General features: G+C 32.9%; 1 protein-coding gene across 4 annotated transcripts; it reads right to left on the reverse strand.

Annotated features, from left to right (window-relative positions):
* Positions 1-1,859: 1,859 nt before the first annotated feature.
* LOC135137612 (vascular endothelial growth factor receptor kdr-like) lies at positions 1,860-24,556 on the reverse strand. Of its 4 annotated transcripts, none has more exons than XR_010281887.1 (16): positions 24,389-24,556; positions 8,996-9,204; positions 8,803-8,944; positions 8,625-8,751; positions 8,234-8,564; positions 8,008-8,143; positions 7,772-7,951; positions 7,557-7,724; positions 7,256-7,507; positions 6,979-7,203; positions 6,781-6,928; positions 6,396-6,729; positions 6,134-6,345; positions 5,980-6,085; positions 5,069-5,741; positions 1,860-1,949 (listed from the first exon to the last, which is right to left on the reverse strand). XR_010281887.1 is itself a non-coding variant. In XM_064067305.1 (15 exons), exons 1-15 carry the CDS (start codon positions 24,456-24,458, stop codon positions 5,562-5,564), a joined length of 2,820 nt encoding a protein of 939 aa, XP_063923375.1. In that variant the 5' UTR covers positions 24,459-24,556; the 3' UTR covers positions 4,691-5,561. The 4 variants fall into 4 exon arrangements, 2 of the variants coding, with proteins under 2 accessions (XP_063923375.1, XP_063923376.1); XR_010281886.1 differs by lacking the exon at positions 1,860-1,949 and adding an exon at positions 3,926-4,242; XM_064067305.1 differs by lacking the exon at positions 1,860-1,949 and having other exon boundaries at positions 4,691-5,741.

A 24,556-nucleotide genomic window follows, 5' to 3' on the forward strand; every position in this document is an offset into this window, starting at 1 on the left:
AAAATGCGTCTCGTTGATGTAATTGGGAGAAATAAAATGTCTCGGTGATGTGATGATGGTAACGGTGATAACTGTCTAAGGAGAGAAATCTTTAATCCCTCCAATCAGTCCACGATATTATATTATGAATTCTGCTGCACTTTTCTACGGTCTTTTCCACAGTGGGGCAACGTTAGGTTAATTTAACTGCCGTAAATGAACTATTAGCAATGTTGTGTGAAGAATTAATTTGAATGAAATCTCCTAGTGAGTGTTCATCTAAACAAATCTAATGTCTGTTAAATTTTGTTAGAGCCAGTTAACGATTAAACTCCTAACTTGAACTGTGAATTTACAAACAATGAATCAAATTTATGCGTGTTAGCTTCGGTCAAAAGTTCAGATTCTTCTGATTAGAACGTCTGTTGGGGAAACCACTGTGGCGTCGTCGTTGTTACGATTAATTGTCGTTAAATAAAGGCTTCCTCTCTTTTAACTACCAAACCAACTTAACTTAACCTAACTCACCATGCTTTCATATAGAGAACCAAACTAACAGTGCCAGGGTCGCGACCCCCTCCCTCTACCAAGCAAAGCAGACTTCTCGCTATCAAGCCACCCTCTTCTACCAACCCTCTACCTAAAATCCCAAGCAGAACTACCCACTACCCAAAAGCGCTAACGTGCACATGGTTGCCTATGTTTAACGATTTTTCTTGATTGATTTTTTTTTCAAATGCAAATTGTTCAAATGTGATTTCGCGCAGCTGTTTCATTTTTAATTCAAATTTGGTCACCACATCTCTGTATTTACTTCGTAATTACATGAGCGTAGTTTATAACTGTAAACCTCATTGATCTAATAAAGGAGTGGATGGAGCCTTGCATACGTTTCCATACGCGAGCGAGTGTAATCAACACAAGAAGGAAATAGCTAGAGCGGTTATGCATCAGTGGGGAAAGGACGGATCACCACGTATCACGTGCTGGGTGGCAAGAAACACTTCATTTGAACGGGAATTAATACGTTTTCTTACGAATTTGTACAAACAATTAACTATAACAAACGTTTATTAATGAAAACTATATTTTTACAGTTTACATTACAATTATATGTAAATGTGAAATAAAAAAAATCATGTTAAGTGGTGCAATGGTGGAGTCTTTTGATAAAATGACATGTATACAGAATGTACAATATATTACAAATTCAGTTAATACAATAATCTTCTACAAGTTAAGTAATCTTGTAGTGTATGTTCATTGGTAAATCTAAAAGTTTTAGGATAAAAGTAATTAAACTTTCGATAAAAGTGACAGGGTGCCTAATTAAATTAAACATACTAAATTGCATGATTTTTCTAGTAAAATCTATTTTCTAAATCCACGTAAAAATAACTAAAACAATAATTAATCAACATATATAAAATTCCCTCTTTTTGTAGATAGCAATAATCTGTTTTTTTTTTGTAACTCGGAATGTTTAGGGAATCTAACAAAATTTTTAAATTATAATTACAAAATCCTTCGTCTGTATATGTGACTTACCATTGAAATGAAACAGGATTGCTTTCTTTGCACGTTCTATGCAACGCACAATACGATTACACCATGTTTAACAAATAATCGGATAAAATACAACTTAAAAAGACTGTACTCATTTAAATAAGGTAACTGGAGCCTAAAATACGTAAATTTGCTAAAACATAGTGCTGTGTAGTTTCACGTCAATGTTTTGCCACCCAGAGAGCCCTATCTCTGTCCCGCTGTGTTGACAACGCGCATCTCTCTCTAAGTTACTTCCATATAATATTATTTCTATGGTAAACATGTTAACTATAATTTACAGTCATCAAATAAAGCCCAGAGCTCAAATTTGGGTTCACTTCTTTTCCTTTAAGACGTCATTCTAATTTTCTCTTGAAGCGTTGGTAATTTGAACTCTTTTTTTTGCAACATCTTTGTTTATTCTAAAAACAAACAGAATCTAATTATTATTAGCGTTTAATTAACGAAAAGACAAGTCTGTATTTGGACTGTGCTACGGACGTAAAATACATATTCCCCTATAATTATTACACTACCTAATTATACGAAACGGAAACATTTAATATTAACCAAGAATCATTATGTGGAATTTTTATTGATTGTTAGTTAGACATTGTCTTTGAATAATGTTTCAAGATAAAGAAATATGATACGTTATTTCCATAAGCACGAATCCGTCATTTATTTATGGAGATATTAAGTCTAATGCTTATTTCTCGTTTAAGCGTCTAGTAGATTGAATAAAAACTACGTAGTTAGTATTCAAGTCTTCATTAAAACAATATTATCCTTAACTTGATTACATGATACATCGATGTGTTTCCTGTTAATGTAATAAAGTGGAATACGTGCGCTACTCGTGAGATTTGTGCACATCTCAACTGCTACATATTTATGGTAAGTATTTAATGTCTAGTCTTTCACGTAAATAAATACAACTTTGTAATATTCTGCTAAACTATAAACTCTAAGATAATCCTAAAATTTGTTTCCAGAAAGCTAACATACAGGACGAGTAAAATTCTCAAACTGTTTTTCATAAGATATTTTACTACGAAGACCAACGAAAACTTACGCAAATGGAATTCAACACAATAAACTGCTACACCTTTGCCAAAAGTAAAATATACCGAAAGTATAATTCGTTCAAAAAACAAATAGTTGAGTACGCTTTTTTGAACTTCGAAAAGTTTACAGCAGATGTAATATATAATAGATGGTTTCAACGTATGTTAATATTTGCACTAGTATTTCACACAATGTTATTCTCCGTGCAAATGTATTGCATTTTAAATAGTTCCGCAAAAAAGGCGTTGTTTATCGACTTTGGTCCTATTTTGGCGATGGAAATATTTGTAGCGTTGTTATCATTTACAAATTATTCGAAATTAACTTTTTGATTTTAGACTGTCTCCTCTATATTGACTGCATTAATTTATAAGTCACGAGTTACGGCTGGTCTAGATACTCTTCATAAAATGTTATGGTCGTATGACCTCAGAAATTGCAAATATGTTCTAAAAGAAATAGAGGATCAACTTCTAGGAATTACAGTTATCTTCATACTCTTCCTTTTTTGCGTAATGCTGATACTTTTCAATTTTGCACATACGAGAGAAATACTGTTCGCCAAGGATTTTTTTGAAAAATATTCTACAGGCTTGGCTATGAAAGTAGAGCAAATATTCTGGTGTTTGGCACCAGTTTTAGTTTATTTTACACCAGTTAATATTATCCTCTTTGTTTACTGTTTGTTACAGTTGAAAATCCAGTTGTTTCTTCTTAATAAACAATTACTTAACTTAACAAAGAATCCCCCTGGAATAAACGATTCTATTTTACATTATCCTCTGCATTGTCAAAATGTTATTCATGAACAATTAAAATGTTGCATTCGGAGACATATAACATTGAATAAGTTAGTAAAATGGTTTAAAATTTTTACCACGAATTAAATATTGGTTTATAGCTTCATCTTGGAAAACATTCAAATATTCTGGCTACCCATCCAAGCATGCACTCTTTCATATATGCTGCTAAACGTATTTTTGATTATGATGTATATTCTGGTAAGTGACTATCATATCTAAATTTATAGACACCTACATTTACATCTATTGCTAGAACTTCCACCCAGAGATGTCAACAGAAAATGCAACTTTCATCGTTGCTATACTAATTAATTACATAGCAATGATCTATTTTGCCGTTCTATGTGAAGATTTCGGGGAAATGGTAACAACATTAAAAATATTTAACTTTCTGACCAACTATATTTTGCAGACTGGTAATTTTTTTGACACAGTAACATACTTACCGTGGTATAAATGGAACACAAGGAACAGAAAATCGTTGTTAATATTAATGTTAAACACTCATAACATTTATTTATGGGTTCCAGGACTAGGTCCTATAAATAATCCAACAATCATAGTGGTAAGGGTTAGCGTTGTAATAGAAATTAATAACTACTTACATAACTACATCTTTTAGTTTTGTCGATTATCTTATTCACTAAGCACGATGATGTATGCTTGTACAAGGTACTGGGTTTATTTGAAAGAATAGAGGTAGTTACGGTTAAATTTAGACCGATAAAAATCGTTACAGAATGTACTACACATTTTTCTAAATCGTTGTTGTTTCTTAGCCTTTAGTTCGGAATGCGAATAGTGTTAACAATTGGGAAGAAGTGTGTATTACCAATACAAACATCTAAAAGGAAAAATGCGATATAATGAATACAATTTAGGTTTGGATGGCGCTGGAACATGTAAATGGAACATGTTATATTTAACTCATTTATAAATGTTATCACTAATATTAGCGTCCTTAATAGAAACACTTTTGTACTTCTTTAAGTTGGTAATATTTTATATTACAATTCCAAATGGCTTTGCAGATTTATGTGTTTGCAGCAATTAATATATTATTGTTAATTTCATATATGTAGTTACCATGTACATAATAAAGTAAAGAAAAATATAAAATTCTAATTCCTCATTACCGTTCCTAATACACAAGATTCTATAAACATCTACAAATAAATCCGGATTATGAATACTGTGTTATTATAATCACGAATAATTTAAATAATTTGTGGACATGAACATACAACACGCAATTATTTAGCGATCCGAAATAATTTCGTTTACTTATAACATAATATCAAAACATCTCCAGATGCACGTTGCATTTAGATGCAACTGGGTGAAAAAATAAAATTCTAATTAAAAATATGTATAAATTTGATTTTTTTTCTAAACACGGATTCAGAAACTACGCGTGTAGAACTATGTCACACTCTCCACAAAAATTATTGCACTACCTCCAGTTCTAGTAAACCTGACTCCATGTAGCTACCATATACATATTAGGGATAAATGTATGCAAGACAGTGCCAAATAATGACAACATTTAATGTGATTTAGATCGATATGTTTCTTCTACATTACATTTAAATTGTAAACATTTAAAATTTAATGGATGGTGCCACAATTTTTGTGGGGAGTATATTTTATACAATTTAAAACCCACTTACTGTGTACAATTTTGAGGTGATCATCACATTGTTGGGGGATGATTAAACAAAGTTTGGTTCGTGTTTTACATATATATACATACTCATGATACACATATAAAATTCGGTCGTTTCGGAGATTATCTGTCTAACAAAAATCGTCACGGAGGGCTGACAGACGGAAACGGAGGACCCATTTTTCGTACTCTTGGGGTCATGACCGTTATATTCGATTACAATACTTCCTTAGCTTATGTTCGTGAAGTAAAAACTAAAAATTGTTTAAAATAAAGTGTTCTATCTAATACAAAGTGTTTAAGTAATTTAAATCGTCAAATTGAAAACAAAAATGACGAAAATTTCAAAATATTCCATATTGTTGTCCACACAATTATGTTTCACAGTTTTACACAACACAGATGAGGATTCTACTGTTCCGGAAAAACATGCTCTAAACTGCAAATGAAAGTCAATATTACGACAACTTTTTCTTATACTGTTGCCATTAATCAAATTATAAATATGTGTTGTTTTCTTCTTGTTTAATAGAAGGTTTGATTACATTGACATAACGATAGGGTGACGAATACTTCTGAAATTCAGGAGCTCCAACCATTGAGAGGTAGTCGCTGTTTTCATTTTTAAATCTCTCGGAGTTCATTTTCAAATATCCGGTGTTCATGTCGATGTAGTGCTGCAATAATTTACAAAAATGACTAAATTATAACCACAGAAAAAACCTACTATTAACAAAAGAAAGAATTTAGACAACAAGCCCCTCACCTCTTTTCATAAAATTTTGTGTTTAGAAATGTTCTTTTCTTTTCGCTACACACCAGAAAACATGCTATGAGAGCAGACCACTCATTGTTGTCTAAACTTCTTTTTTTCTTATCATTAAACGTTGTATATCTATCTATATGTGACAATACCTCAACAATTTGTTGGTCCAACACCGAACCGATCTTGCGTGCCAGCTGCGTGAAGGAGGGTCTCATCGAAGGCTCAGCATCCCAGCAGTGTAACATAATCTCATATCTAAAAAACTTAGTTCACATTTTGTAAATTTAATTGTACACTGTTTACATTTCATCGTTTGCAAACTGTGGCGCTTTCATTCTATACCCATCCAAAAGCTTTTCGCAAAAACTCTCGCTATATTCCATTCCAGGGTACGGCGTCCGAGCTAAAGAAAAAATTTCCCACAGAACTATGCCAAAAGACCACACGTCAGACTGAATCGAAAAAATTTTGTCAGTGATGGCTTCAATAGCCATCCATTTGACAGGTAACATCTCCTACAAAACAAACCGAAAAAATATAACAACACGAATTTTCTTTAACTCACATCTCCAGTTTTCTTGTAAATTTCTTTCTGATACATGCTTTTCGACAAACCGAAATCGCAAATTTTTACGACATTGCCATCCGTTAGGAGAATGTTTCTTGCAGCGAGATCACCATGTAATACTTTACGTGACGCTAGATACTCCATACCACGCGCAACCTGAAACGACCATAAAAGAAGATCTCTTGTGCAAACCGGTTTGTTCATGTCTTGATAATCCCCTTGGTAGTTAGCGTCCTTGTCGGGTTGAGGGGTTTCCTCTTTCGAAAGTTGGGAAGTAGAGGAACAGTTGCGGTTGCCGAAAGAGGGTGTAACATATAAAAGTTCTGGATCACTAAGGCAAAAACAAAACTTAAAAACGGTATTGGAAACAAGAACAACTTACTTATTTATACCTAAGACGTCGCTTCCTATGCTAAAATCGATTTGGCCGGTTTCCGAATTTATCTGGTCAATGAAAGAATGCCGGTGATTGAGAAGGTAGTCTTTTAAATTTCCAAAACGACAATATTCCACTATCACTAACAACTCTCCTGCAAAGTTTAAACTTTACTAGGACGCTAAACGAACTGGTGGTTCTCACTTTTTGTAATGTTTTTAGTGCAAGCACCCAAAAGGTTTACAATATTGATGTGTTTGCCCAAGTGAATCATAATTTTCAGCTCGGACGCTAACGCTTTGACATAAATATCTCCGATAGTTCTGTTTACGAGTTTTACAGCTACTGTAGTACTTGGTTCGTGTTCGAAAACGCCTTTCGCTTCTCCTTTCATCACCACGCCAAAAGCCCCAGATCCGATTTGTTCTCCTGTTGAAACAAAATTTTAAATATCTGATGATAACATAGTTACTAATTTAACCTAATTTCAGTTGTTCTACAGGGAATTCGTATTTCTTGTCATACGGTAGCAAGTCCGCCTGATCATCTATAGTCAAATTAGGATTCAAATGCTCCAACGCCCCTTTCTCAAAATTAGCCAAGCCAACCATATTCAATTCTTTCATTTCTTTCTGGAGTTTTTGATAAGTTCTCATTTTAAAGACGATGAAAGCTGATATAGCCAAGAGGACTACTATTAAGATAGCAATGATGTAATAAGTCAACTGCTTTTCTGGAAACCACAATAAAAGCATTCTTTAAGGTTTTTCACCAACAATTACCTGCAGTAGTAACTTCAATTTTTCTATAATGAAAGGTTCCATTTCCATTTTTCAGGGCTGCCTTGCAAAAGTATGTGCCCTCAAATTTGTATTGTCCGGTATCCGACAAGAATAGTAATCGAGTGTTGATAAAGAGCGCATTTCTCACGCTACTTACAATAGTATTTTCTACAAAAGTAATAACAATTGTCGGAAAGTACAGACAAACATATTACCGCTGATGTCATTATCTAGTTCAGAAATTGCCCATCTAACGTCATCGGTATAGTTAAGCACCGAAGCCCCACACGTTAAAATGATAAGTTTTCCGAATTCCGTCTTTATTCTTTTAGTGTTTTCGTCAATAATTTGAGTTATGCTGTCATTTCCAAAAATCTCTACACCGTTTTTTACATCTAGAACCAAATTACCATTAAAAAATATTTACCATTTGTGGTTTAGAATATGTTACTTCCTATTTCTTGATAAATTTCTTCTGAGGCTCCTTGACTGCTCACATGGCACCGCAGGAATCCCGATTCCGAAGAACTAACATTTAAATGTGACCAACACTGAAGGGGGCTGTCCTGAGAATGTATTCCATTTACCTATAACAAAAAAAAAATAATACTATCAACACGAGATGTGATTACGGAAAGCTCAAACAATTTAAAAATACATAAACTCTGCAAACTTACCGGCTTATAGGCACAATTCCGTTCAGGGCATTTGGGTTTAAAAGACCAAGATACGTTGCAGGGGTGTACAGAGCTGGCGCCACACCATAAAATACTGTAAAGTTCGTTCAGCTCTTCCGCTTCTATTTCAAACCCTATTAAACCTGATGCGTTCATTATCAAACTAAAATTAGTGGTTTCGTAAATATTCTTCGCAACTAGAGAAAAGTTTTTATTTAAATCGTCAACCGATATATTCTTAATAGTCAGTGCAATATAACCGTCAGGGCCATTTATTGTGCAGTTATATTTTTCTGGTAAAGAACAGACTGTAATATTTTTCTCATCTTGTCTAAAAGCAGCAAAACATTATTATTGTTTTTTTTTTAATTAAGAGAATTAAATTTATTACAGAGTTAACTCAGGGGATGGATGGCCTAACATTGTAATATTCCACCTTACGAAGAGACTTCCTTCGTCTGGCTGAATTTCGTAATTAACGTCTTGTTTCGTCAAATTAATCAATCGACGTCCCGTCTCTAAAATACGTAGGTTTTACATATTTGTATACACATTCTGAATTTAAATACCATTAACTCGAACAACTTCTTCAATATCTGCCATGTTCCCATGAGAGTTATTAGCAACGCAGGTCAGATACCCAGCGGATAATAAATCTAGAGTTATGTTTGAAGAAATCTGCAAGCCGTCCTGTTGAGAATTTGCTGGTTTCTGAAAATAGTGTCAATAACATATGTGTGGATAAATTGTTGCTCCACCGACGTATACGGCTGGACAACTTTTGTCTGGACAGCTCTTGAACAACCAAAAAATTGTGGTTTTCTCGGTAGAGAAAGCTGAACATGAGTAGTTCCTACAGTGTGCATCTCGATCATCGCAAAGTTTTTCGATATAAACAAATGGTTTCTTAGATCCTGTGAGGGAGGTGATCGTAACTACTGTTTCGTATTCCTCGTCGTCGTCGCCGTCAGCTTTTAAAAAATAAAATAAATAGGAAATTGTTGGCAACAGCGATTTCACTAGATAAAACATATTTACCACATTTTGTATTCTGTAAATTATCAGTTGTAGTTAAAATAGCACTTTAGAGTATTAGTGTTAAGCAGCTTTATGTGGATTAAAATGCTAAAAGTTTTTCTTTCTTTTCCTTGTTCTGTCAAGGTTAATAGAGGAGAGTTGTAGTTTTTTCACTGATCGCAATCTTTAAAAATTAGAAAATAAAAATTAAATTAGGCAACCGATTATACACTTCTGTGTCCCATTTTTCCATTTCAAAGTCGAAAACTAACAGATTACAATAAAAAAAACAACAGTTATGTTTATATAAGAAAAGAGAAAAAATTCTTTACATTGTTAACACATTTTAAAAAGAAACAAGAAATCAATCCTAATATGAATCTAATTTTACTAATCTTTATGCTTAGGTTTGTATTTAATCATGCAGCTGCTGAAAGGGGTGACGTGTCAACGAGTTATCACCAAGTTCATGATTTTCTGACTTTAATTTAAACTTTAATATCTTGGTTAATCTAGAAATCTCTTACTAAATTTTACTCTGCAAAACTACTAGAAGGGTTTGGTATTGCACTTTGGGAATGGCAGGGATGTTTTTTTTTTGTACGGAATTTTCAATATAGCTTTCTGCGAAAGGTGTTGTGGTGGCCGAATTTGAATTAAATTTTCGCTATTATTGTTTGGTTCGGTGTAAATTTAATTCACTGTTTGTAAATTCGAAGTTCATGTTAGGATTTTAATCGTTAACTGGTTCTAACACAATGTAACATGTACTTACTAGGAGATTTCATGAAATTCACTTAGTCAGGATAACACCTTTTGTTTACAAGTTATGATGAAGTTTCTGGATGGATACTTACGTGTTACATTATAACACTTACTTCTTAATTCTTCACACAAGATTGCTAATAGTTCATTAACGGCAGTTAAATTAACAACATTTATTATTACTAGCGTGGGGGGGGTTAAAATAATTTCATCCTTTAGGCAATTATCATAGTTATCATCATTACATCAGCGAGGCATTTCCTCGCAACGCTAAAAACTAAATCACCGAGACGCTTTTTTACCCGCAATGATCACTCGATATTTTTGTAACACAGAAAACGTGGCAGAAGCGGTGTGCGCGGTTCCTAGTCGAGCTGGCTGGATTTATCGCGCCATCTGCACAAAAGATGCAGGTTAGAATAGAATTCAGGTGCGGTCCAGATGACGTAACGCTGTCAGCTTCTACCCCAAAGCCGGAACCCAACTGCGAGTTTGCGACCGTGACGGCCTGCACGTACGGCTTGTCCGTAATTGCTTTGTGGCAGGCTTGCGATAAATATTATCACCTTGTATTAGAACGCGCTTATGGGTATTTTTGTTGTGCTCTTGTTGACTGCCATAATTTTAAATTTGCTGTTACACGTCTGTTAATACCTTGTGTATTTGCATCCAGTTACTTTAATTCAGATTTTGCTTTGTTTTTGTATTAAATTTGTGATATTCAAATATTTGCATTGATTTAGAACATTTAATTTGATTTCATTTAAATTTTATCCAAAATTCAATAAGTTTTTTCTGGAGCTGAAAAGCGATTGCCATTCGACCCCCATTGGGCAGCCTGAGAGCAAGTCACGAGTCACCCTCGGACGCGGTTTTTTGTCAGTGGAGGAATAAATAATTTTGTGTCCTCCATAAATTTTGTGTTTTATTTAGCGGTACTTTTCCAACTTTGGGGTCCACCATTTGCATCTGAACGCATCCCGCCATTTTCCAAAAACACAACGTAGGGTTCCATTTTGTCAGGCAATTTAAGGCGAGATGTTTGGGCTGTCACAGTATCAACGTCCAGCCACCATATGGTTTCATTTCTGCGAAATACGCACCAGCATCCGATAATATTGAAGCAGAAAACCCCCGAAATAATGCCTAATACACAAAGAGGATTGCACTGATTTTAAAGGTGTCGCTATTTGGCAAGGCATTTTCAAAAATGTGTTGGTTCCAATTAGCAGCGTTTGCCGAAAATTAAAAATTGCTTATTGGAATATGAATTAGTCGGAGAGCGACTTTTAAATTTCATACTGCTTTTTCTCCATTTTCAACTATTGTAAAATTTTCTGTATATTTTTTTAGATAAGATACTAGTCACAAGAAATTTTGAATTCAATTTTTGAACATCGGTTTTTTAATTTCAAAAGTTAATTTTTTGCTTAATGTTCCAGCCGCTCCAAAAATTAATGCAATGTATAAAGTGCAATATGCCCTTTTTGTTTGACTGATCGTTATTTTAATGATATCAATTTTCGTATATGCACCTTCTCCACTACTTTGGATTTTTTAATAGTATGACTCTCAGTTTTTCTCTTGGTAACATATTTAATTTATGAAACTAACTGAGGTCAATGTTTTTTTTTCAGATTTAAGGTTGATTTCAATGTTGAATATTTTGGTCATAGGCTGTTTATTAAGCCCCGTTTTGCAACTTCAGAAAAATAGGCCAACATGGCTTCTTCAGCGTAAATCGTGACGCTCTTTTCGTGACACCATAGAATGAACACATTATGCGTTTTTTGACGGAACATATGTATCTTTGTTTGTATTTATATATTTATGACCAAATTAAGAAAAGATAATAGAAAAACATTGTTTATACACCATTCAAATCTAAAGCAGTCAAAGTTCACATCAGTTTACATATTTCACAACGTAATAAAATTGTAAATGAGAAAGAAATGATGTCAATTTTAGTGAAGAAAAATATCTACCTGAATCTTTTTATTGTTCAGGAAAACTTCACTTGTTTCAACTTTCCTGAGTTCTTATAGTTATTTATTATACAAGCGGTTAAAGTGAATGTTTAATGAGCGGTCAGTTTAAGGCGAGAGCGGCGTATGCCGCGAGCGCCTTAAGACCGCGAGTTCCACATTCATTTTAACCGCGAGTGTAATACAAAATTTTATTCAATTTTGACAACCCCAAGTCCCAAATTGTGAAAAAATTGGTGATTCAAAGTTCAGACTCGAGAAACGTCAGAATTGACAGCGACCAAATAAAAGTTTTATATGCGTAGAATTTAGTGTACAATATCAGGTGTGTGTGTGTGTGTGTAGTATGTGACTCTGGCGACGGTTGTTTGTTTATTTAAAACAAACTAAAATTATCGAAAAATTGCAAAATCATGCAAGATTCTAACGACAAAACTTGCTCCCAGAAAAGACCAGATCAGAAAGTGTATCAAAAGTTCTTTAGATGGAAAGAGCAGCAAGACACTGGAGAAATTACAGAAATGGTAACCATGGTTTTAAAACAGCAAAATAAAAATTTTATTTCGCTAGCGGATTAAAAATTTTATGGTGCTACCGAATAATAAACCAAAGCTTTAGTGGCCTACTGACGGCAAAATAAACGTTTGTTTACATGTCAAAATTGAATAAAAACTTTTATATTTCTCTAATGACGGCAAAATTTCTGGGGAACTTATGTTACCATATACTCGAAACCTTGAATGGTTTAACCACTAACAATTACGATTACAATAACAAAAGACTGGTCGAAAGTTACAGAACTTCCCTCACTTCTGAATTACAGTCCAACAAATATTGCTTCTCTGAAAACTTATAAAATTTGATTTTGCGGAATTTGACTTTTTCGTCTTAACCTCTATGGAGTAAAAACAATATAGACGGTACTACTCACAGAAGATTTAATATTCTTAAAAAAAACACTTGGGGACCCCTAGAAGGTTTTGCCTTCTTTAAATAAGGATAGTTGGCACCCCCGAGAAGGTTTCACATTCTTAAAAAAAAGACAATTGGCGCCCCCCATCAGGTATTATATTTTTACAAAAGACAGTAGGAACCCCCGAGAAGGTTTCACATTAAAAAAACAGACATTTGGCACCCTCGAGAAGGTTTTCATTTTTTAAAAAGATAGTTGGGAACCCGAAAAAGTTTCACATTAAAAAAAGACACTTTGGCGCCCCTGAAAATGTTTTACATTTTTAAAAAGGGCGGTTTCACATTAATAAAAAGACAATTGGGACCCCCGAGAAGATCTCAAAAAAAGATATTTACTATCTCTAGAAAGTTTTAAATTTTTAAAAAATTGGCCGAAATTTGTTTCGACAGAACTTCCCTCGTTCCTAAAGTGTAATGAAACATATCCAGCATTTTCGAGTTGAGTTTTTTACATATTTTGCGATGGCGTCATCAACATTTTTGCAAGGACACGTATATCAACTTGGGTTGCTGCAGTGGAATATTAATCGTAACAGTATTCTATTTCCAAAATTTTCGGGGAAAATGGAGTAAGCCGTTTCTGATTTAATCAATAAAATAAATTGACTCATTCATTAATTTTTTTGAGCCACCTGTTTAAGCAAATCTAAAAGATATGAATGCAATGAAAAGTCACAAGTAAAAACTCATCATATTTTCCACATTTTGGGAAGAATTTATTCGGCAAAATTTTGATGTGGCCCCAAGTCATAATTCCCATATAAAATCACGCGGTTAACGCGAACAAAAAGTGCAAACTCCTTACATCGTGTTCAAATACGATTTACTTTATTTTAATGAATACATAGTAAACAGTTAAACACAACGCCAAAATACGTCTGGATGTGGTTAACTGAGGTGTAATCAGTTCGTTCTTGTTGTTCAATGTGCTAATGTCCAAAATGCTAGATCAAAAACCAAAACGAAGCCAAAAATTCATTAACATTAAAATGAAAATGGCAACTGCAGGAGCTAAAACGTTCAATATTCCAAAATTTACATTGTCGACCATTCTGAAAAACCGATCTCAAACCGAAAAAAAGTTTGGTCGGGATCATTTCCGTCAAATATTTTCACCAAGTTATAGGATAATTACTCCATGAAATTTTATATGTAGTATATATATATATATAATCTGTTACCCTCTTTTACCCATTGGGTGTCGAGGGGGGAGACGCACCGAGCCGCTCAGATAGGTATGGCGATCTTGGCCACCCATCCACAAAGTGACTGCGGACAGCGTTGCTTCATGAGCATTATCGCTGTGCCGCGCTAGGGTCTATCTGAGCCGTACTGCTCCCTTTTATATGTAGTACTAGTACTAATGTTTAAAATCTGGTTATCTATTCTTAGAAATCTATTACGAATAAAACATGAAATAAGTTGTTTTTGTTATATTTTTGTTAAAATGTTAAAAAAAAGTGATTTTCGGTAATGGCGAATTCGGTTAACACAAATTGGTCCAGATCATGGTCCCGACGGATTCGTGTTAACGAGGGTTTACTGTAACCATCTGCATGATATTTCTAACATATCCACCGTGTTATTCAAAGGTACGTACAAAATAAAATCGGCAACTGGTCTCGAAGTGTGAGTGCTAAAAGTAAAAAAAAGTTCGGATAAAAGTGTTCTCCTTTTAGAGGTAAAAATTATTAAAATTTATGTCCAAATTCTTTGTACGCTTCTGATAAAAAGATCATCTTTCGTTTCTATAGCAACATTTGGTCTTGATAAAAATTTTATTGTTAGAGTTGCTACGACTTACTAAAATAAATTAATTTTACCTATCTATCTTGCAGTAGCGTCTAAAAAGGTTGATTTTCCCTTATAATGTTGATAACACAAAATATATTTTTCAGACTTCTTAGACTTCGTGAATAACTGTCAATTTTGTTGTACGTACATTTCAATAACACCCTGTATACAAAATTTGCAACAATCTGTCCAGCAGTTTCGGAGATTACGTGTCAAAAAAAATGGATACAGACAGATAGATAGACAGACAGAGAGAGGGACAAACAGTCAGACAGACGGAAACGGGAGATTACTTTTTTCGTACTGTAGGGGTCATGAAACATCGAGAAAATATAAAAGTGGACATTCGTCCGATGCACTCGATTACTATATTTTAATCGTAACCTACGCTCTGGAAGTAAAAACACTTTTAGATGTTTACTTAATTTTCATTCGATAAAAAATAAAAAACTTCTTACTAGTTCGCGACTTGTCTGGATTAAAAAAATATTATGTCTAAAAAGACGCAAATATCCCTAATTTTATTTTTTTTATTCTTTTAAATCGCAGAAAGGTCACAAACACGTCAAAACTTTTATATATCACAATAAAAATAAATCTACAAGCCTTAAATCTGGGCTGCATTTGTATAATAAATATGCAAGGGACTCGAAGCAATCATCAGTGATACATTAACTAGATCTTATGCAAAGGTTTTGACACCTCATCAGCATGGATTTCTGCCAGGAAAAAGCACAGTAACAAATCTCGCCATCTACAATGAATATATCATTGATGCTTTAGAGGAGGCAGCTCAAGTCGACGCTGTATATCTAGATTTCTGTAAAGCTTTCGACAGAGTCAACCATGCCCTTCTTTTAAAGAAATTAAAGATTTATGGCATACGAGGTTCTCTTCACCGATGGTTAGCTTCTTACCTATTAAATCGTACCCAAAAAATCTCAGTTAAAGGCTTTTTATCAGATGCTATTTATATTCCCTCGGGAGTCCCACAAGGCAGTCACATCGGTCCTATTTTATTTTTAATATTCATAAATGATCTTGCACTATCACTAAATTTTGTTAGATTTTTATTCTTTGCGGACGATCTTAAAATATTCATTAAAGTTAACGACCTTGTAGATTGTCAAGCTATGCAATATACTCTTATAAAAATAACCAACTGGTGTAGTGAAAATAGCATGCAATTAAATAACAAAAAGTGTAAACAAATAACATTCTCCAGGAAAAAATCCACTATAAAATTTTCATATAGCATTGACAACCAAATCCTGGAGGCTGTTAGTGAAATTAGGGACTTAGGGATCATTTTTAATTCGACTTTAAGTTTTGTTAAGCATATAGATTATGTAATCGATAAGTCTTTTCGAGTTAGTGGTTTCATAAGAAGAATGACTGCAGATTTCCATAGCATCATAGCAATTCGTAAGCTCTATATTACCATGGTTAGACCAATTTTAGAATATGGCATTCTTATATGGTTTCCTTCATATGCAATTCACGAAACTCGCCTCGAAAGGGTACAAAGAAAGTTCTGTAATTATTTAATGTTTAAAATGGGTCTCAATAAATCAAATTATAATTATAATCAAAGACTTGCTATAACAGAACTAGAGACTCTTACACAACGTAAGTTAGATAGATAGATAGATAGATAGATAGATAGTATATTTGTGTTAGAATACAAGTATTTACACACGTCAAAATAAAATTACATTCATCGTTGAAATAAAGAATTAATTTGTCATATATATATAATACATAAATACATAAAACATAAAATAAAATTATCTACTTAAATAGTAAATTAAATTACACAGCTTCTGCAACTAAATCACTAAAATTATTTCTTAAAAATTCATCACAATTGTAGAAAGTTTTTTCTACGAGATATTTTTTTATTTTATGTAAAAAGATTTTTGGTGGAAGTTTTTTAATTAATGTGGGAATAATATTATAATATTTAATAGCTAAATAATGCGTTCCATCTCTAGTTTTAGTCAACCTTAATGTATTATATGCAACCATCTCCGTTCTTGTATAATATTGATGACTTTCATTGAGTAACGGGAAGGATGTAAGATTAGTGACAATATATTCCAAACATTTATAAATAAATAAAGAGGGTAATGTGATAATATTCAGTTCCCTAAAATACTGCCTGCAGTCGTCTCTATATCCAATGTTAGCTATGACTCTGACAGCTCTTCGTTGTAGTTTAAACACACTTTGAAGTGAGGACGAGTGACCCCAAACCAAGATACCATACTGAAGATGAGAATGTATTAGAGCAAAATATACTGTTCTAAGAAAAGTTTGTGAGAGACTGTTAGACATGAATCTTAAAAAATATATACCTTTGGAAATTTTATTTGAGACTTGTTCTCCATGTTTGTGCCAGTTCAATTGACAATCGATGTGTAAACCAAGAAATTTTGTAAAGGCTGAATAGGTGTTATCTAAAACAGTATGTTTTAAGGTGAATAACATCTGGACAGTTTTGTCTTTATTTAAGGACAATCTGTTGATTACAAACCATTCTTCAGCTAAGGTATTAAGTTGCTTCTTCTTGGTAGTAAGGTTATCTAAAGATAAATCTGATGTACTTATAGTTGTATCATCAGCATACAAAATTATGTCAGTCTGATTAAGAAGGTTTGGTAGATCATTTATATATAGTAAGAAAAGTACCGGTCCCAATATAGACCCTTGGGGCACACCATATTCAACATTCAATTTGCTTGAAAGTTTTCCATCTATTTTAACACATTGACTTCGGGTACTAAGGTAAGACAATAGTAGCTTCGTAGCACTAGGATGAAAATTATAATAAAATAGTTTTCTTATTAGAATGTCATGGGAAACACAATCAAACGCTTTGCTGAGGTCCAGAAAAGATGTGGAGTAAAATTTTTTAGATTCAAAAGATTGAAAAACATTATTAATAAAATCTAAAATTGCTGATATGGTAGAGCGACCTTTGGAAAATCCATATTGGCACTGCGATAAGACATCATTTGCTTGTAAATAATCTAAAATTTGATTAAGCAGTAGTTTCTCTAATATCTTGGACAAAACAGGGAGAAGAGAAATAGGCCGGTAATTGTTTAATTCATCAGAGTCTCCTTTTTTATGTATAGGCACAACTAAGGCCACTTTCAAACAAGAAGGGAATATATTTTCTTCTATACAATAATTACACAATTTCGTGATCTCAGAAATTAGTAAGTTTTTGACATATTTTATTAATGGGACAGAAAAACCATATATATCTTTGGCGTTACTGTTATGTAAACTATTTATAGCATCTCTTACCTGGACACAAGATACCTTTTTAAATAGAAAGATACAATTATGCATAGTACTGGTGTTTGTCATAATAGATATTGGATCACGACTTGCAGTAGGCAACTTATTGACAATACATTGTGATATTGTCGAAAAATGTTGATTAAATTGATCAGGAGTTATGTTACAATTAATTTGTTTTTTCTTAGCTTTGTGATTATTGACAATGGTCCACAATGCTCTTGGCTTATTTTTGTTATCAAAAACAAATTTTTCTGCTGCGTTGATTTTTGCTTTTTTAATAGATAATTTATACCGCTTTTTATACGAATCTAGGAGTGTTTTTAATTCTGTAGTACCGTGTAACTTATATGCATCTTTAATCAATTCTAAGGTTCCTCTCATTTTATATAAGTCACTAGTAAACCATTTACAATTATTAGAATTATGTCTACAAGAAACAACTGTCTTAGATGGAAAGGCTAAGTCAAAGTAATAGCACATTGTATTTAAAAACATGGTAAATTTATTTTCTATATCAATATCCGAATTTATGAAATCCCACCTGGCTTTACTAAGTATAGTGAAGAAGATAAATTTTCCATATTGTGTTATAGGTTTTACAATTTTAATTTCTTGTTTGCCTTCTTTGCATATTTTAAGATCTATTATATTTTGTAACGATATCACTACACCAGTGTGATCGGATACATCATCCTTAAACGGCATAACTTTACAACAATCTGGTGTAATGTTAGTGTAAACATTATCTAAGCGAGATAATCCTCTCGTTGGGAAATTTACTAAATGTTTCATGCCGAAACTTGTCATTAAGTCAGTTAAAACTTTAACAGTTTTATCATCCTTTTTCTCAAAATGTAGATTAAAATCACCACCAAGTAATATATTCCTATTTTTAAAGTCTAAACAGTTAAACACTTGTGTTATTTTGTCAATGAAATTTTTAAAGTCTCCGGAAGGTGATCTATAAATGACAACAATATACAGATAAAATGCAGGGAAGTACGTACCTACCATTTCACAATCTTTTTCGACTGATAAATTCGTAACATTAGTTAAAGATCTGAAGTTTTTATTATAATCAACGAGTTGGATAACGCCTCCATGGGAATGTTGTATTCTGGCATAAGCTGCTGCTGTTATAAATTTTTCGAAGAAGACAAATTCTGTTTCAGTGGTGGTGAGCCAGTGTTCACTTAAGCACAAAACGTCAAAATTATAAGTTTGCAACAATGCGTCCATAATATTAACTTTGTTCCTCAAACATTGTACGTTTAGAAAAAGCACCTTAAAGTTTTCTTCTTTATCAGTTGGTTGCTATGCAATGTAGTTAATTTTATTTTTGTTAATTTCCATTTGTCTTTTGTATACCTCACAGTTACAATCAAAACGAGAGTGTTTAATATTTAACTGCAAATTTAATTTCTTGTTGACTTTCACGCAGTTTATACATATGGGTTCCTGTTCACACTCTTTTTCAGAATGATCTCCGTTTCCACAATTCAGACATTTCGGATGATTTTCTTTACATTTCTCAGCCATATGGTTAAAGCCACCACATTTGAAACATCTAAGAGTGTTAACATGTTCATACAGGGCGCACTCACTCCATTGTATAAAAACTGTTTTTAAGGCCATAAATTTGGAGAAAGTGTTTGGATCAACTTCAATAATGGCGAAATATTTTTTGATCATTTTCTTGCAAGTTACGAGTTTGAAAATACCCGTTATATCTTTAAGTTCGGCGTTTTGCTTAATGAGACATTCTTTTAAGTCTTCCACATCAAGATTTTGAGCAAGTCCAACAATTTTAATTTTGGGGTTTCGCAATTCTATTTTTTTTATGTGGAAATTATCACCCAGGTTAACTTTTGCTACCTCTTCCAGTTTTCTAGTTTCTTCTTGATTGTTGCATGTTACGGCGATTCCGCTGTCTTTTAAAGGTTTAATTTTCGTAATTCCAACTTCAATTTGTTCAGGTTTGATTTTCTGTTTCAGTGTTTCAATTGTAGCTGATGTCTCTTGCGTATTTTTTGGTCTTAATATAACAACATCTTTCTCACGTTTGACTGTTTCGCTGTATGATTTTTTGGGAGGAAGACTCTGCTCCTGGTTGACTTGAATTTCGGGTATTACCATCGAATTTTGAATTTCAATGAACTTCCCATTTATAGTATCATTGATTTCTTTTTTTCATAGATAAGAAATAATCAGAAAATTCCGCTTTCACCTGGCTGATAATGTTTTGTGGGTCATTTTTCAATTGAAGTTGTGTTGATTCTAGTTTTTTTTTTAAGTCGTCATTTTCCTTCTTAAGGGTGTTATTTGCAACTTTAAGTGTTTGGATCGCATCTTGAAAAGTTGCTTCAATTGTACTGATGTCACGGCAATGATCTTCGCATAACATGACTTTATCCGTAATTGTTGTAAATTGTTTGCCTCTATTTATGAGTTGCTGCATACAACTTTTATGATAATATTTGTCACACTTTGCACATTTTTCATAACGTAATAAAATAAAATAAATAAAATAAAATAAAATAAAAATTTGGTAAACACAACTTGAACTTTTTCTTTGCACTTTCTACACACTTTTTCGACATTTCCACCTGGATCGATGTCTCGAGCATGTTGCGATTGCGACATGGCTACAATACAATAGTTAAAATTTGAGCTTAAGTTTGCATATAAACTGTTCAATAATCAAATTGATAGTGCCGAATTCTTATCCTTATTTAATTTTAGAGTACCTTTGGTACACACTAGGAACCAGGACACAATCTTATGTTCGATTAAAAGAACAAATCTCGGTTACAACACTTCTGTAGTAAATAGAATAGGATTGGCGGTTAATAACTTAGTAGATATAGATATCTTCAGTTGCTCGCAACATATGTTTAACAATTATTTAAGACGTTTGTAGTTATAAGGACATCTTATTTCATATTCTGTTTTTTAAAACTATTGTCTATTTTGGAACTTTGTTCTGTTAGTCAATAAAATTTATTTAATTTAAAAAAAAAAAATTCCCCTTTAAGCTAAAAACAATGAGTTTTACAAAATTGAAATATTTTTCCTTCCCGAGCGTAAGCAAAGGAAGTATTGTAATCGAGTCCGTCGGCCGACTCTCTACTTTTACGTTTTCTCGATCTTTCATGACCCCTAGAAGACGAAGAAATAGGTCTCCCATTTCCGTCTGTCTGTCCGTCTGTCCGTCCGTCTGTCCGTCCGTCTGTCCGTCCGTCTGTCCGTCCGTCTGTCCGTCTGTCCGTCCGTCTGTCCGTCTGTCCGTGCGTCTGTCCGTCTGTCAGTCTGCCCCCGGATTTTTATTAGACAGATAATCTCCGAAAGTACTCGACCGATTGTTGTGAAATTTTGTACTTATATTAAGAATATCATGTAGATGGTAAAACGCTAACCAAAATTTGTCTAATCATCCCCACCACTAATGCGATGTCGTCACTTCAAAATTGTACATAGTAAATGGGTTTTCAATTGTATAAAATAACATAGTCCTACACATGTAGTTTACAACTCTGAATCGACTTTTCACCCGAAACGTCCAGATTTTTGGAAAAAAAATCAATATTATAAAACAACATTTTGAAATTTAACTTTTAATATGCTAACCAGAATGCTTTGAAATGTTGCAGATGTTTTAAGGCTATAAAGAGCATCATAAATCTTTAGTCAAAAAATATTTGCTTATCCCCTCCAAAAACTTGATGACGTCAGCTCAAAAGTTTGTGGAATAAATCATATCTAAAATGTACAAAATATGATGAGTCTGTACTTGTGATCTATCACTCCATTCATATTTTTTGGATTTGCATATACAGGGTGACTCAAAAAAATTAATAATTGCGTAAATATATTTTATTGATTTAATCAGGAACTACAAAACGGAATGCTTCGAAATCTTGAAGATATTTTAAAATTATCATAAGCACGGTAAATTTTTGATCAAAACGTATTTGGTCGTCCCCCCTAAAAAATTTATGACGTCACCACAAAATTTTGCTGAAAAAATCCTATCTAAAATCTACAAAATATGGTGAGTCTCTTCTTGTGATTTATCATTCCATTCAAATTTTTTCGATTTGCATATACAGGGTGACTCAAAAAAATTAATGAATGCGTAAATTTATTTTATTGATTTAATCAGGAACTACAAAACCGAATGCTTTGAAATCTTGCAGATGTTTTAAGGTTATAATGAGCATAATAAATTTTTAGTCAAAATATATTTGGTTATCTTCTACAAAAAACTGATGACGTCAGCTCAAAAGTTTGCCGAATAAATCGTATCTAGAATGTACAAAATATGATGAGTCTGTACTTGTGATTTATCATTCCATTCATATTTTTGGATTTGCATATGCAGGGTGACTCAAAAAAATTAATGAAGGCGTGAATTTATTTTATCGATTTAATCAGGAATTACAAAACCGAATGCTTTGAAATCTTGGGAATATTTTAAAGTTATTATAAGCATGGTAAACTTTTGTTCAAAATGTATTTGTTCATCCCTCCTAAGAACATTGATGACGTCACCCTTAAATTTTGCTGAATAAATCCTATCTAAAATGCAAAAAATATGATGAGTTTGTACTTGTGATTTATCATTCCATTCATATTTTTTAGATTTTCTTAAGAGGTGGTTCAAAAAAATTAATGAAGTCAATTTATTTTATTGATTAAATTAAAGGCAACACTTATTATTAGTATTACACCCCAACCAACCCAATTTGGTAGACACAAAATTTGTTAAAGGAAAAACTCGGTTGAAACATAAGGGTAGCACGCTTATTTACATCGACTTTAACATTACAGACCTGCATTTGTTTTATGCGTTCACTTGGTTCCGCGAATGTGAAATAGACATGTTTATAATCAACCAATTGTGAATTTCACCGTCAAGAATTAAAATAAAACCCAATGTTTTATATAATAAGCGGAAGTCGAAGCAATAAAACCGATGGTCATTTTGTTTACAGTTTCTCTGTTTGACTCTCAGTATGCTGTTACGCCTGTCATATTAAATTAAGAATGTTTATACATACACGATTTTCAGTTGCCTCTGATACGTATACGTGAGTAAATTGTTTCGTTATTTTATTGACTATTACAAATCAATATTCAAAACGACCCAATTCATTTTCCCGAAAATTTGAGAATATAATAATTTTATTCTTAGTATTACACTACATCTATCCCAACTGATATACGTGTCCTTGCAAAAATCTTGATGACGTCATCGCAATTTTTTTTTAAATTCCCACTACAAAAATGTAATGAGAAAAAAAACACAATAGGCATGCAGTCGTCAAGTTTCCGACAGCGAGGGAAGTACTGTCTAAACTCTTTAGACCAATTTTTTTTATTTGCGAAACCTGTAGATGCACTTCTATCTACTTACTTGTAAAGTCGATGTTAACGTTTAGAAAACATATTTTTCTATTTTCAAAGCTGTCTGATAACGTATATCGACGATTTGGTTTTTCTCCAAAAATGTTTTAGCACAAAAAAAAACGAAATGATCGCATTTAAAATATTTTTTTATTGATTATATTATGACTTTTAGAAGAAGATATACATTTAGGTTAAATCAATTCAATGAATGTTTTAACGAAGTTTTACGAAGGGGCATTTCATTAATCCAAATAAAAAATAAGCGTAGAACGAAAATAAAATTAAAAAATATATCAAGGTACGAAAAAGTAAATTTGGTAGAATTTTCTCTTGTCCTGAAATCTATAGCCAACATTGTGCGGATGTCGACTGTGTCAAAGAATTCGTTCCAAAGTTCACAAAAACTGTGCAATCTTGAACAAACCGTTGGGACACTCTGCGTTAACTAAATTGAAGCTTGCCAAAATTTCGATCTCTGCCCTGAGTGTTGTTTTAATACATTGAAACTCGCAATTATTATGAAGCCTCTTCATGTTAATTATGTGAAAAAGAATAAAGAGAAAGGTCAAATAGATACCGACTTAATAGCACAAAATAAATAAATATTCATAAGTCTTGTCATCACGGTTTTGTATTTAAACGTAGAATGGTCAGGGTGTTGTGTCACAAACTAAGTTCAAATAAAATTTCCCTTTAAGCATTCTATTTTATAGCGGTAACTACTACAGTTAGGCAACATTCTATAATACAATTAGGCAAGACTAAATTCAGCTATAATACAGCCTAAAGGTAAAAATTAACACAAACCAATTTGTCAGATGTAGTAATACCTAATTCACGGCGAACAATCCGTACTTCACTATTTTAAAATATGTTTACAACAATAAAACAAAACACTCACAATTAACTACCAGACCAGTAAAAACTGTAGCACTTAATATAGTGTACAACCACAACGAGTTCAAAAACATTGATGATGTTGTTTTCTCAATGCTAAATACGAACTAACAAGTTTGGAAAATCATGACAGAATCTTGTTCGAATCCTGATCGTATAAAACCTGCCTGGG

Source organism: Zophobas morio, unplaced genomic scaffold, assembly GCF_036711695.1.
Source record: "Zophobas morio isolate AGI-343-1 ecotype UQ-CSIRO unplaced genomic scaffold, CSIRO_AGI_Zmor_V1 ptg000029l, whole genome shotgun sequence".
In the NCBI taxonomy this organism is placed as follows: Eukaryota; Metazoa; Arthropoda; class Insecta; order Coleoptera; family Tenebrionidae; genus Zophobas; species Zophobas morio.